The sequence below is a fragment of the Gallinula chloropus genome (assembly GCF_964237585.1).
Source record: "Gallinula chloropus genome assembly, chromosome: 14".
NCBI classification, from domain to species: Eukaryota; Metazoa; Chordata; class Aves; order Gruiformes; family Rallidae; genus Gallinula; species Gallinula chloropus.
Genome location: NC_140099.1, coordinates 9,765,022 through 9,780,609, shown reverse-complemented (window position 1 = coordinate 9,780,609; position 15,588 = coordinate 9,765,022). Strand labels below are relative to the sequence as shown.

The window sequence follows — 15,588 nt, the reverse complement described above, 5'->3', positions numbered from 1 at the left end:
ATGCTGTTTCTGCTGGTGTACTGTTTATACATATATTTATAAACACACATCAGCTACAACCCAGCTGCAACTCTGCCCTGTTGTTAGCCAGTTCCAAAAGCATTGGTACTCTGTTCATTGTCAGCTATTTAAACAGACTCCTGAGATAAGAATGATGACATTTTCAAAAATTTATTTACCATTTCTTAGTAAAGGCTGATGTCTCTCCAATATGTTGCCATAGTCCCTATTTAGTCTCAAAGCAGAATAATTTATTCCCCTCATTCCAAGCTGCCCACCCATGAAAATGTTACGTATGGGACTCGTATAAAATGTAGGCTTTTCCTAGCATCTGTATAGGACTCTGCCTGGACCTATAAACTGTGCATTCATGTGTGCACCCTGTGCATGCTAGGGCTGTGGTGGGTATGGGGCTGGGCAGGATGAAGAGCAGGAAATGACTGACCTTAGTGAGCCAGGTGGGGAGGAAGCAGGTCTGGGTGTGCTCATGACCTGAAGAATTTTGGAAGTTCAAAACTCTTGCTCTTTTCTCTTTAAGTATTAGCCTCAAATTTCTCTGTAAATTTTCTCCTCACAGGGAGTAGGGCAACGACCCAGCAGCATTAACAACGAGCCAGGACACTAAAGGCATTGCCATTTCTTTTTAACATCAAACTATTTTGAATGAGAGGTGCCATGTCATGTAATGTTAGTTCTAGATGTGGAGCCCATAAATGGTGCAGTGGTTCCCATGCTCGGTTACTAATTGGCCTGTGACAGTGACATTGATGTTATAGTTGCAGCCACATGCAGATTGGAAATTAACACACTGAGACTGATAGATACGACAGTATATAAAAGACAGACCATCCAAGCTCTGTTAAATCACTTAATAAAAGCTAAGTGAAAGTATCTAAGAAACATGAGGAAACCTTGGACTACCTTATTTAAATTTGGTACTTAATGAAAACATAAATATTTAAAACCCATGAAATTATTAACTAAATTTACGAGAATTATTTTAAAGGTACAATTTACTCAGCCAGATCATCAGCTGATGCAATCTCCATTTAAATTGATGGAACTATGCCATTATACACAGCTTGAGTTCTAGATTACGATACAGATAAAGTCATATATCTTTATTAAGCATAATGCTGTGGAGCATGAGGGTTTGTTTTTTTTTTTTTTTACAGCTACATATACGTCTGCCCTACGACTTAAAAACCAGAAAAACACATTTAATATAAAAGAAAAAGTTCACTTGTGATAACTTACCATTCTGTAAAGTTTATCCTCCAGATCCTGATTAATTCTTTGTAAGGCTAGGTAATTGTTTTGTATCCTAAAACAAAGATGATATCATGTAATTGAATGCATTGTTTTTCATGCCATTTTTTACAAAACTTTGGCTGGCACTACATCCAATCTATTTTCTTATCACTCCTGTTGCCAGTCAGTGGTTGCCTTTGAAATGTAATTACCACCTACTTCCCAAGAAAAGCTTCTTTGTCATGTTTACTTACTATATTTAGTGGCAAGTTCCAGCAGGAAGTGAAAATATGTTTGCCGTTCTGCACTTGTGTGTGGACATGCATCGCAGCATGGGAACTTGCACAAAGAGACTCTATATCAGGCTCAGGAATAATATGTCAGAGAGGAAGCTTGAGCTGTATGCTTAGAAAGTACAGAAAATGATACATGGAGCTCTCTTAAGAATTGCAGCAGAAGCCTAACTGCTGTAGAAAAGCTACATGCGGGCATCACCACATGACTTAGAAGAAGAATATTCCTTCTTTTGACAGAAGTTCAACAAACTGCCTATTCTCAAGAGCTGAACACATCTTCTTTCTTCAAGAAATGCATTTAGATAGCTTAGCCTGGAAAAGAGGGGAATTCATTTTTATCAGCACCGAGGGATTGAATGGACTCGCAAAATGAGACTTCCCTGCTTATTCCAGAGTGATACACCAAAAAAGATTTTCAGTCTACACAGTTTTAGGTTGCTTAGATGCTAATCTTGATATTATAATGAACAAACTGTGCAGCTTGGGGGAAAAAACATCGCTATTTTGGTAGTAGCTGTGCCTTTCTCTTCACAGAAGGTAAGGAGGGTAGCTCCTTGTTCTTGTTCATAGATATGACCTTAGCAGAATGTATAACAAATGTAAAGCAGATGTTAGAATAGTTCACCTATGAAAAGTTTGTCTGAATGCATCTATATGTTTTGTGCTGGGAATCTTAAGTCAATAGTTCAAAGCATATTCAGTGGTGAGTGGATTTTAGGTGACGGGCAAGTCCATTCACTACAAGAGTAAACTCAGATGTAATATCCATTCATTCCACAGAAAGCCACTTCCTCTGAGATGCCTGGCTCTGGATGTAGTTTCCATGATGGAATGGACTGGGGTTAAAGAAATGTCTGGCTTTGTTGTGTAGTTAGGAATGGCTGTTGAAATCAGAACGAAGCCCTGCATTTGAACTGTGCAAACCAAGGGGTCCAGATCACCCCTTCCTGGCAGTGAAGTGTTTCTCCCTGCTTCTGTTGCTATGGAGATTTTATTTCCAGTTAAATAATCAAAATTCTCTGTTCAGGCACAGGCCAGCAGCTCACGGTGCCCCTTGTGAGCATGCAGACCTCCCGATGGGGCTCCCAGTAATACCGCAACAACTGCCTCACAGACCTGGGAGGAGAGATCTGTGCTGAGAACAACCACCCAATGGACATCAGTAATGACATCCCCACGGATGAAATTCCCTGGGGTACTGCTCAAAGTCAGGGCAGCTGTTTCGAACTTGCATTGCAAACCTGAGGGAAGTTTCAGCATCTTGTACATTTACAGAGCTGCTGAGCAGAGATTTCCTCCCTAAGGAAGATCTATGGGAAGGTGGTGACCCCAATGGGCTGAAAATTCATGAGACTCATACCAACCTATAGCTTGGTTACTACTCTCAAGTTCTCACAGTGCCACTGTGTAAATGTCCAGTTGAATTAAAATACCGAGTCTATGGATCTCTGCAGTGTCTGTGCTCCTGTTAGATGCAGCATTTATTGCTAAGCCTCTGTATAGACATTTATTTGTGCAGCTCTAGGTCTACTTAGCTATTATCTATTTAGTTATTTAGCTACAGTCAACACAACAGAGAGAAATCTTAAGGTACCCAGCTGTACCCAGCTTTTCAGGCAGAGATCACCCTGGTAAACCAGTGGAAGCAAGGAAGGTTAAACTGGCTTTGCCTGGAATAACTTAGTTATGTTTTGCTGGTAAGGCTGATGCCATGATGCAGGGAACAAGGATTTAGAAAAATAAAATAGGGCCTTTTGGCTGAGGCCAGAGGTGCTGCAGTACCTAGTCTGTCATGGTCTGCAGTTTTTCTCCAGTAAGACAGAATAGAACAGGTTAAATATGTTCTGCACATAGGCAGATTGTGGCTCAACTAGAGATAGTGTAAAACTGATGTAAACGTTTATCACCTTCAACCTCCTAAAAAGTTTGCACAGGTTCAAAAGCATTTGCATAAATTCCTAAAAGAAAAGGGGAAAGAAGTTATTGGTTTAGCACTTTTCTAAGTGAGGCATCTATGTACCCCTGTCTGTTCTGCAGTAGAGACTAGATATAAGTGGAGGGCTCAAGGGAGACACTGAAGCTTCCCATTCCATATCTAAGCTCTTGAATCACCAGCAGTATTTGTTACTTGAATATTTGGCTTATGACGGTGGTACTACATTGCTGGGTTTGCTCCACAGCTTCTGTTGACACAGTTTTTCTCAGGATATAGATGACTGGGAGATTGGTTACCCTTAATATGATTGTTCTTGGCTGGCAAGACTTCCATGGTAGATGGTAGAGGGGTTTTGCATGAACTTATTACAATCTGCTTCTCTCCTTGTAACTTCTCTTGTCTTTCCCCATCCAATTATCCTCTGTTTTATGTTTAGGTCTAAGTAGCCTGGAAACCTTAGTTCTCTAAGACATTAATTTTGCACTGAAATAATTGACCATTTCCCAGTAAAATCAAATCCAATCTAAGCAAAAGATCCACAGTAAGTAGGAAACTGAGCTTCAAAAAGTGTTTCTATTGAGAACATTATGCAAAGGTAGTCAAAATAAGCACAAACACGTGCACACATACACAAGCACATACACATGCACATCTACGCATGAAACCCAAATTGGAAATCCACTGTGCCAAAAGAAGTGTCAGCAAATGTGGGTGGCAAGGAGAGAAATGGACCCAGAAATATATGAAAGGAAGTGTTAAAGGGATAAAAGGGGAACAGGGTAATCAAAACAATCTTTGGGCAACACTGTAAAATGAAGGAGGAGTAGGAAAATTATTCCAATCTGGAAATGATCAGATGGACAAACAATAACCCTGTTTGCAGAAAAAATACACCCAAATAGCCTGAACTTTGAGAAGTAGGAAACTTTTTAATGTTACAAATCTGGATTCTTTGTAAATAAAGTGTAATAGGTCAGCTTCACTACCCTGTGAAAGTATTTTAAAAATAAACTCACATGAATCAATAACTTACTATAATTTTTGAATAGCTTTTTTTGTTTTTCATAATATTAGGTATTACCCACATTCCTCCAGGTGCGTATATGTCAATGCATTAAATGCATTTTTAGATTCTTGACTAAATTAGGGCCTGATAAAAAGTAATCTGACCGAATTGAACACCACATATCTGTGCTCTAACCCAACAGAGATTCTCCTCTCTAAGACTGCAGATCACCACTAAGAAGGAAGTCTGAAAAGCCTGTTTCTCTGCTTCCACTCAAACACAAGCCCTCTTAAGGCCGTGAAATATATCTAAAGTAAAACACAGGCTTTGGCTGACTCTAAAGAGGAGAATTTCACCTAGAGTGCAGTTGACCTTTAAAGAGTGACTGTTAAAATAGTAACTTTTTGTTCAAAAAGCTGTTTCCCTCTCTGTTAACGCAAGTTACACCAACCAAGGGAGCATTCCCCCCCATTTATTCTAAAGCTGATACAGCTGCAGGATTCCTGTTCAGAACACCCCTTCAGTCTGTGAAATGTGTTGGTTTTGGTGAAAGAATTATCTGTACGGGCTAATCTCAGTGCTAAATATATGAATTTCTTTCTCATGTCTTAAAATAACTCTATTCTGGTAAAAGCTAGGATGGGAACCTAGGGTAGGGTCTAAAGCAAGAAACCCAGTGTCACCTTTGGAGAACAGTTTTGGTTCCAATATTGGTATTTCAATATTAAAAAAAAAAATTAACTTTAAAAAACCATGCCAGTCATGTCAGATAGGGGATCACTGTGAGGTGTATGACACCCCCAATCACTTTTCAGTTACTTCTCAAAGCTGAAGCTATGCTTAACAACTTATATTTTCAAACCCACTCAGCCCTGTCCTGATCTTGCTCTCATTGGGCCCAAAGAAAAAGGCCACCTCTGAATGTTTGTAGAACGGTCAAAAACTTAACTATCAAGACACTTAAATGACTTCCCTGCTTGGGTAAGAGGGGGGAGGCATAGCAGCAACATGGGAATTCTGGATAAATTAAGACAATAATGGCTTTCAGGAAGGAGTAGAAAAGGATTGCCATTCAGCCTCTTGGAAAAATTCTGGCACTTAACAATAATGGAAGTTTAATAGCAGAAATGTTCTCTAGTATGCAAGTGGGATATTGTTACACAGGGCTTATTTATTAGGAGGGTTGAATTTCTCTCCCTGTGCAGTGAATAAAGCAAGAGACACGTTATTGAAAGTAATTCTAGTTCCTTGTTTTCCTCACACTGATTTTCCTCTGTGACATGTTGCTGACACGCTTTTGGATGACAGTTTTGTTTCAGACATTGTCTTTCTTCAGGTTGAGAAATCTAGTTGTTCAACTTGAGGTACGCCTTGCGATTCTCAATAGAAACATTTTTAAAGCTCACCTCGTACAATATTTTGGGCTTCCAATATGATATGTCTTCAGGGGAGTAATCACCTGCCTGAAACATAATTTTTAATATAAGTTTTCTTCATAATAAGATACAATGTACCATTAGAATATTGGAAAGTCAGTTCTATTTTTCTGATGTTTGGTACAAGTCTTAGACTTGCCACGAGCAAAACCCAGACTTTCTGGACTAAGTTTTGAGGGGTGCTTAACTCATCAGTGCCCAGTGAACTTAGCAAGAGGCTTCTGAACTGAGAAGCATGTCTTACCAGAAGTGGGGTTGTCAGTGCTTCTGCTAAATATGATGCAAGATTTATGGCTGCCATGACTGAAATAATGTTTCAGGAGAAATATTACCAGTGTTCCTTGTCCTTAAAGCTGAAGTGTATTGGAACGGAACTATGTCAAGAGTGAAGTTACTTTCAATATCGCTACTCTGAGGGCAATAGTAGGAAAAACAGAGAATTCAGGCTGCTCTTGATAGATTTCTGTAGATTCCAAGATCATCATAACACCTGCTTAGTTTAGTCTTGTTTGAAAAAGCCTCCCCAGTTAAGGAAGCATTTGAGTTATAAGACCACCCTAGGATGCTTCCTAATTTTAGGTCTTACAACCTCTTCCTGGTTAAAATATGCATAAAATACTGGGGTTGACTCATTTGTTGGTGATTTCTGGCTTTGTTCTGCTTTACTTTTTGCCTTCTGCAAAGAATTAAAAACATTTATTTGCATTTAGCCCTGAAACTATACGTTTTGAATTTAATTTTCATTCATCCAATGAAGTAAATTGAACAGTCAAATATCTAAAGCAGTTTAGGAAAGTCCTCACAAGAAATGCAAACAAATTCCTGCATAAATGGATAATTGTAAATTGAGAAGTTTTGCAAACAAATGAAAAAAATTATATTAATAATCACTGATAAATTTAAAGCTAGATTACAGACCATTTTAATCAGTGCCAGGAAAGTCAGGAGTGCTTATTATAATTTGTCATTAACATTAACTGGGCTCCTGATTTGCAATAGCACTGTACCATGGCTTCAACAATTTTAAATAATAGGTTTTCAATATCATTCCATTCTATTTGTGACTAAAACGCAAATGATGTGCTATAACGTAATGTGAAATGTCAAAATACTATTTGAATTGAACATCTCAGATTTGAGTGATGGAGGGCCAAATTCTGTTCTCTTGTATCAGTGCAGTGGGGAGTGACAACAGAAAATATGCAGCCAAATGCATTAAAAACCCCTACCTTTGAATATATGGTATAATTATATACATGTAGTATAACTTTGTATGTATAACACAACACAGCACTAACCCACATGTAAGTTTACACATAGATTATGTTATATATGTACCTATGTACGAATATTACTATTTGCATATTTACTTTCAATACAGACACATTTTACATATCATATCTGTAAATAACTTCACATTGTACATAATATACATTCAGGTAAGTGAAATATATTAAATGTGAAAACACATGTAATCAATAAATAATGATGTGTGTTTGAGACTATATGCTTCTGCTTTTACTTGCATATATCTTTAACGCAGTCATCTGTAAATTCCTAGTACCTGTTTATTTCAAAAAGTTACTAACCTTCTCAGTTTTTCAGTTACTTTCTCAAGTTCCTCCTGAGCACGTCTCAGTTCTATTTCAAGATACTGACGTGTAGAATCAAATTCCGTTTCAAGCATTTCCAGCTTATGGGTAGTGTACGATAGACGCTTTCGTAATTCCCCCTTCTGTTCTTGCAAAGTACTAGAAAAACAAAGACCACAGCTGTAGAATTTAGCTGCTCCCGGAAAGCTTTTCAAGATCTACTCTTTGACCAATTCCCTACAGTATAGGTTGGCATTAAGCCAGAGAAGTGTGCTTAATAACTTGTTTACTGCACTTTGAAAATCTTCTGATTTAGACAGTCGACTATCTTCCCATCTGTCCTTTCTAGTGCATTCGTTGCTAATATCTCATTAGCCATGGTGGAATATTTTGTGAAAGAATCCTTATTAAAATATAAAATGCAGTCTAGAATTTGGTTTCTCACAGGACCTTTCATTTAGAGTTATAAAATACTGTGACTGAAGTAGCAGATGTCAATAGAGCAGCAAATCTAAATTAACTGTTCAAAAACATGTCCTTGTCAATAATCCAAGTTATAATATACTTTGTGGAAAAAGAAAATCTTGTCTGATTTGATTCAATTTCCACCCTGGCCATAGATCTGCTAGAGATGTTATAATTCAGTATTTCATTTGGAGAATGGTAATCAATTAATATCATAGTAATGTTAAAGTTCTAGCTCTTTTCCCATTTTCCCAGTTATTTGGGAACAATGACTTCCCAGACTCAGGTGTGACTCCTAATTTTTCCTAGTGTCTTCACTAATAAAGAACTTGAGCCCTGATTGTAAGCCAGCTTCAGTTACACTGTTTGACTAAATAAAGTCCTGGGCAGAGATTTTGGAAAGAGTTTATTTCATTTTGATGTTTTCTCTAATTTTACAGATTGTATAAGATAGCCTACAGATAGAAGATCCAAGCAAAATTTCTATCATGAAGTCCAAAGTGCCATCTGCACTCAAGAAATCCCTTTGGATCTGCAGTGATGAATCTGGGGATACTTCCCTTACTATACTGGAGCTCAACTGTATGACTTCAGGTGATCCAGTCTGCACTTGTCTCAATTCTTATCTGGTTGATGGAGATCTTTTATCTTTGTCTATTTAGTTTGTAAGCTCCCCAGTCTTCTAGCATGTTTGCCAGTTGCACTGCAGGACAGGGTTCCAGCCAGAGTTGGTGTCTCTGGAGGTTAATGTAACTTGGTTCAGATACTACAACAGCAGCATCGAGCTGATCTCTTGGCTTCAGGTGGTACCTCTGAGGCCCCACAGAACTGGAGTCTGCCGTCACCTACAGACAAAAGTGCTACCATGTGATGCATTGTGAATTGCCTTGCTTGTTTTTAATCATATGATAAAAATAATTCTTGATAAAAGAATGGCAAATCTTGATTCCCTTTGATGTCAAGTGAGTACTGACATCAGTTTCAGTAGAATAATGTTTTGGGTCTTTAATTAGACAAGAGAGCTGGGAACAACACGCCATTCTTCAAAAAACACTTGCTTGAGATGTTTTCTGTGTGACTGCCTTCCCTACAAGCTGCTATAGGAGCTTCAGTAAGTTAATGCAAAAGCCTTACAATTGCTGCTAGCTTGATCCATGCAGCTTAGAGCTAGGAAACAGTCTAATGTTTTGCCAACACAGTGCTCTATTTCAATTACACATATTGCGTGGTTATGGTTATACTTAGATTACCACTTGTAGTTATATTCTCTTAAAATAATATATTCTAATTCAGACATTTAATGCAGCTCCAGTTAATGCAATCATTTAGTTTTTATATTTCACTTGGTGAATAAAACCTCCAAATTATCTGGGGAAATGAGAGTCTGAACCCATGCTGCTCATTCATGATATTACATCATACTGCCTTTCACTTGCTCTGCTTCTGCGCTGTTGTTGCTACTCATTTTCTCATCTTGGGAAGTAACAGTGGTCAGTTTTCCTTCCTGCAGCCTGGCAACTTGAATTTTCAGCTGTGAAGTGGGCGTTGCAGTGTCAAAACTGTTTAGAGTGAAAAGAGATTTGATATCAAGTCTTCTGCTGCTCTAAAAATCTAACCACTAGGATTTGTACAAAAAGTAGACAGTAGGTCCTGCAGCTATAGTTTTGGATAAAAGTGCCCAGGCTGCTGCTCTATGCAGAGTTTGATCTCTGGGAGGAAGAGGGGCTGTAGAGGTACAAGTGCAGGGGATATTTTCACTGGAATTATTTCTATTCTTGAATTCTTTGCTTTCAGAATGGGACTACCCATTGCAAACATATACTAGTGAGATTTACTGAAACAGTCTACTATGCTTTTGGGAGTAGACAGTAGTTGTAACTATGTAGAAAGCCCTCTTCCCAGTGGTTAAGGCATAAGTCAGACAACTTTAAAGATCAAACCTCTGCTCATTCAGCAAGCTGTAATTCTGAAACAGCTCTGCTCATTTCCACCCAAGCTGGACAGATAGGGTGGAACCCAAACCTAGAAGGACTCCTCTGTGATGCATCTGGTATACACAAAATCAGCTCTGATTTTAGGAGGAGTTATCATTTTTAGATGGGAAAAATAACATCTGGTTTATGATGGGATTGTTTAAGATGCGGTAGTAGGTATGAATAATTATTACAATATAAGGTATTAGAGGAAAAGGTAACAAAGTTCGTTTAGAAACAAAGAAATAATTTTGACAAGAACAAGCTGAACTGCAGGAAATGTACAGGCATTGTTTTGGAGCAAAAAGAAAGAAATAAAAGACATTAACTAGGAAAGAACTTCATCATTTTCTTTAACATCCTTCTTAAGCCAACAAGTTCTGGAAAGGTAGCTAACTTTAAGAAATGACACAACGGAATTTATACTTATGATTAACACAAAAAAGGAAATTTTCCTGAACCTGGGATCCAATGCATTGAATGGATACTAATAGCTGTAACACTGTAAGCAGGTTTCTCAGAATTCCCAGGATGGTTTTGATTTCTGCATGAATTGAAGCATTAGTGGTTTCAGGTAGAGCTTGTTCTCTCTTACTTTTGGTTACATATGAACAAACACCTAATAAGGAAAATCAAGGCAAGTGAGAGAAACAGTAGAAAGAAGAACATGCAATGTGTCAAATTTAGAATCTCTAATAGCAGGATCAGAGGCTCAATTTTTGTTTTATAAAAATCTATAGTATTTTATGAGCTTTTTTCTCCATGTCATGTGAAACATATGTTCTTCCACTGAAAGCCCTTCCCTTACTGCTAGCTTCCAGTAGTATCACAGAACACCGTGTCTGAGTTCTCTTCTTACACTGTGTTGCAGTCTTTTGTTCTAGAAGTTTGGGCATTTCATACGGAGTGCTTAGTTTTGTTGTGTACTCCTGCAAATTTGCTACTGGTAATTTAAACAGGGTTGCAAAGAGGGGAAAAAATAAAACTAAAAGTAAGCTGAAGTCATGAAGTCAACCATTTAGCATTCTCCCTTTTCTCCAAAAAAGCAAACTGCATAAACTAGCTGCATTTTGTTTCTGCTTGTCACATACAAGCTAATTAGTAGAGTTCACTCCACAATATTTCTAGTGTTAGTAAATCAATATATTTTAACTCATAATTTATCTTCTATGGTGAGTCATTCTTCACGATTTTTTTATTATATATAAAGAATACATATATTCAGTACATAGATTTGTCTAATATATGTATATATGTGTGTGTATATATATATATGTATTTTTATATATATATAAAAGTTATTTAAAGACTAAGGAAATCAATGGAAAAAGTACAGCCAGGAGAAAGGAGTTATTTGCAAATTAAAAATAACAGTGGGAAATCTGGTAGAGCTCTGTTTTAGAAGACATCAGGCTTATATTCCAGAGACTTCCCGAAACTTTGACAGCTGGGAGGAGTGAGAAATTACAAAATGGGATTAAAAATCCTGCAGAGTAGGAACCCTTGCATGAATGGTTCTCTATTTCTTCTAATGATCTGCAAAGTCCTGCTTCTGTGACAGCTGGTGGCTTGCAAGTCATTACCCATTTTGCTTCATTAAAGTATTTCTCTAAAACAAGGACAGTAAGTACAATATTAAATATTTAAACTGGTGAAAGAACCTCTCAAGGGAAGCTACTTTAAAGGTTATTAAAAACAGGTCTTCAGATTTTCCAAACTATTATATTCGCCAATTAGCTCTGTTTATGCTCATTGAAAATACAAAATCGATATGAAAACATATATTGTCACAGAAATATGTGCCCACAGACACTGTACTGCAGCCAGTAATTGCCAGGTTTGAATTCTGGAGTTGGTCCTTGGCGGGGAATTTGAAGCTCTCTTCCCTTGGGCAATGCTCCTACACAGAGATTCCAAGCCTCACTTGAATCCTGTGGCTGGAGTTGATGCTCAGCAACAGTTCAGGGGAGATATTACCAGGTGGGAGTTGACACTACTCAAGCTCTACATTTAGTGAGAAGAGGTCTATTTTACAGGAGAAAGATGAAAAGGCTGTGCAAGCAAGTTCACGAACCACGCAATACTCCCAGTACTTCCCTGGCATTAAAGTTTTGCCATCCCAGCTTGCACTGGGATGTGGAAGCAGAGAGGTGTTTGCATTCCTGATGTCACCTCTCCCTGTCCAATACCATTCCATTCACAAAGGGTGGTAAGTGGTACGAATGGATTTTTTTTCCCCTAGGTGTTCCTGCAAGCCTGTACATTAAACTGAGCATTGGTGCCACTCTGCAACAGCTTCAGGCCCTGGGAAGGGTGCACAGGTCAATGAGAAGAATGGAGATGGACAGCGTGTGCCTGTCTCAGCCTGCAGCTGTCGGTCAAGTTTCATCTGTAGTGCTGGCTGGAGAAGCTCCAGGTCAACATGTTTCCACCAGAGCACTTCAGGCAAAGCTAAGATGACGTGTGATGACAGCTCTATTCTGAGGAAGGTGTTTTCATTGTACCTCTCTGATCTTCTGCCAGCTCATCTGCCTGGCAGATGGCCCGATGACAGAGAAGTGCTGGCATGCAAAGTTGGGGCTGTTTAGCTGCCTGGTGGCTGGATGATTTCTAGAGCTTGTTACTCTTGGACAGCCCACAAAGAGAGTGCTCCCTGAGCACTCAGCATCTATGGGGCTGCCCCATCTAAAGAGTGTCCTGGAAATCCCGTTTCTACCTGGCTAATCAAAATGGTGGCACTTTCATGTCTGCTACCACCCCAGTGCTTTGCTTTGTTGTTAGTTCTGCAATGTTGTTTAAAACCAGAGCAAACCCATTTTTTGAACTATTGAAATTTTGCCTGAATGGGCAGATTACATTCCCTCACACAGCTCTAGGAGTGAGTAAAGTCAAATAGGATTAACAGTCTTAGGAGAGAAATTAGCTATGAAAGGAATGCACAACAAGAACATGATGGACACTCATGTCAACTCTACTAAAAAAAAACATATCAGAGGTTCTCATTTCTGGGTAACGAAACAAAATTTTTAATGCAGCTGTGAAATCCTAAGTCAAATTAATCACATTTTCTGGATAATCATCCTGCCTTTGGAGAAGGAACATGTAAGTTAGAACTAACCTTATTTGGGGTTTGGGACTCTGAGTCTTGCACTTGGTTTTGCCAGTGTGTTTGGTGCTGTATGGGTGGAGTGTATTAAGGTAAGACTGATCTGACTGGAAGCAAATGCCAATACTGCTGGCCAGCTGTGGCTCCTGTTCTTGGTCGTGGCAGCAGGCACTACCATGATGAGATTAATCCGATCTATTTTAGAAGTCTACTATTAGATGAGGTGATGCAAATCTGGAAGTACCCATTTCCGTTCATTACAAAGGGAATCTAGTCAAGTAGCTCAGACGTAGACAGCCGCATGTCAGATAACTCCCCCTCTTCCTGACTCAACACCGTGTGTATGAGATGAGGTAATAGTGTCCCTTTCTTGTTTGCTTAGATTGCGTGGAGACCCACAAAAAAAGAAGGACTAAATGCTTTTAAAGTGTTTATCAGATCTGTTTCATGTTTGCAGTGTGTCACATTCTAAAAAAGGGATCATAGGATCAGGAATTTAAGAGCACTGACGGAAATCTGAAAAATATATTCTGGAACAGAATTTCAAAAAGCATCTTTTCATCCACCTTGTGGCTTTTCACCTAGGGAACAGTCAAAACCAGTCAGCCATGCACAAGTACTTGCTGTGAAGGCGTCTAAAGAGCAGGAGCAGGTCTTTAGGAAGAGCCAAGTGACCGCTGTGAGTCCAGCCATACCACACCAACTTAGCCCACTGATGACAGCCAGGAGCAGTGACATGGTGGGCAGGCAGAGTGTTTGGGAATGGGTTTTTTAATTTGCTTTCCTGGAAGTCCCTGCCTAACAGTGTGAGGCTGTTCTGGACCTCTGTGAAGGTATGGCCTGTTTTGGCACAGGGAGGGCTAACAGCCACATCCCTGGTTTTATTTCTGATTTTTGAATGGAGCCTGTTATCACAGAGGGAAGGGCAGCCAGGTGGGAAGTGATACCCTGGGGGACCTCTTCTCAACATGTAGCTCACACCCCAGGGAGCAGCAAGCTGGGTCCAGAGAGTTCTGGGGACATTCACAACTAGGAGATGCCAACAGGTTCACCGTGGCACTGCATTGCTACTCAACAGAGCTGGACTGCATTGCCAGCTTGTTTTGGCTACCAGGGAATTTTGGTTTCTAAAGCTCCTACTGATCTATAGGTGGCAGTCTAGATTACCTAGGACCTTTTATTCCATCACAGCTCTGCTGCTGGTCACAGGACATGTCTCTGGTATGGGTAATGCCAGATCTGCTTGCTGATCAGGGTGGACATGCTGCAAGAAAGGCAACCAAACGTACAAGGAGGAACAGCTCTGAGATAATAGTTGTGTCATTGAATCTGACCCCTCAACAATGTTCTTTACATTTTTACTTGTTGGGAAATGAAGTCCAAGCATTTTACAAGTGTTTTCAAGATTAATGAAAGATCTTTAATGAAGCAGTAATTGGATTTCTATGTTAATCAAGTTTTGATTATGTGTTACATGCTCAGGGTCACCGTTTCAAAAGGGTAATGACAAAACCATCTTCCTTGTCTGCAGGTTTTGTGGCTAACCCTGCGCTTTCTTCATCTGAGTAGGAGGGGGATGTGATCAAATTACAAAGTCTAGATCCAGATATTGAGAATCCAACTACAGACTTGAAATTAGTTTTATTGGGGAAATAGATTACTTTGCTGCAGCAAATCCCAATGCTCTTGTGCTCTTTATTCTGCAGCTTCATTTGTACCCAAACAAATGCCTCGGCAAATGTGTATCCAGGTTCTGCAGTAGGCATTTTCCTATAAATTCAAGCTCATGCACACTTTGTTTAGCTCACCTACTTTTTTGCAAATTTTCACTGAGATTTGTCAGGGTTTTTTTCACCATGCTACATCTACCAAATTTTTCTGTTACTTTCAAAGAAGTTTGTCGTTTGAAACTTGGGAGTATGAACAGTTTGCCTGTCAAATTGCATGCAGATCCTTCCTTCCTATGGATATATATACACACATAAATACACACATATATAGATAGCTAGCTTTTGGAGGTTGTGGGGGATTTTTTTGGGGTTGGGTTTTTTGGTTGGTTTTTTTTTTTTGCAAGTATTATAAGGTTTGAATTTTCTTCCCAGTACACATTTTCAAAATAAACAACCTGAAGCAGGGTTTGAATTGTGAAAGGGGAGGCCTGTCCGTATGTTTCAGAACAAATGTGTGGGTGATCCAAATCTGGAGCTCAGTTAGTTTCCAGATGCCAAGTAACAGAGTCCTTTTCTTAGGTTCCAGCCATTCTGGCAGAATTTAAACCAGAGAAGAGGGATGCTTTATCAGAAACATTTAAGAGAATCATTTGGAAGGAAGATGGGGAAAAACAAATATGTTTAGCAGTTGAAGTCCTAAGTGGTGTAGACAGATCCTCAGCATTAGAGCCTATTTACAGCACCTGAAGAGATGATACAGCCACCTTAAAAGAGAGGTGTCATTGTATTTTGGAAGGTAGCTTTTCTCCACTTAGGATGTTAGTACCTGACTCTTGCATAATTTTCACAATTAAAAA

At 39.1% G+C, this 15,588-nt stretch overlaps 1 protein-coding gene across 1 annotated transcript in view; it reads right to left on the bottom strand.

Moving 5' to 3' along the window:
- Positions 1 to 15,588, bottom strand: part of BEGAIN (brain enriched guanylate kinase associated) — a gene marked incomplete at its 3' end in the record, with an annotated part of 129,295 nt that overhangs the window by 45,953 nt on the left and 67,754 nt on the right. The window contains exons 3-4 of the mRNA XM_084270481.1: positions 7,515 to 7,676; positions 1,258 to 1,324 (exon numbers count right to left, since the gene is read on the bottom strand). Coding sequence (XP_084126607.1) covers positions 1,258 to 1,324; positions 7,515 to 7,676 — 229 coding nt within the window. The remainder of the gene's footprint in view (positions 1 to 1,257; positions 1,325 to 7,514; positions 7,677 to 15,588) is intronic.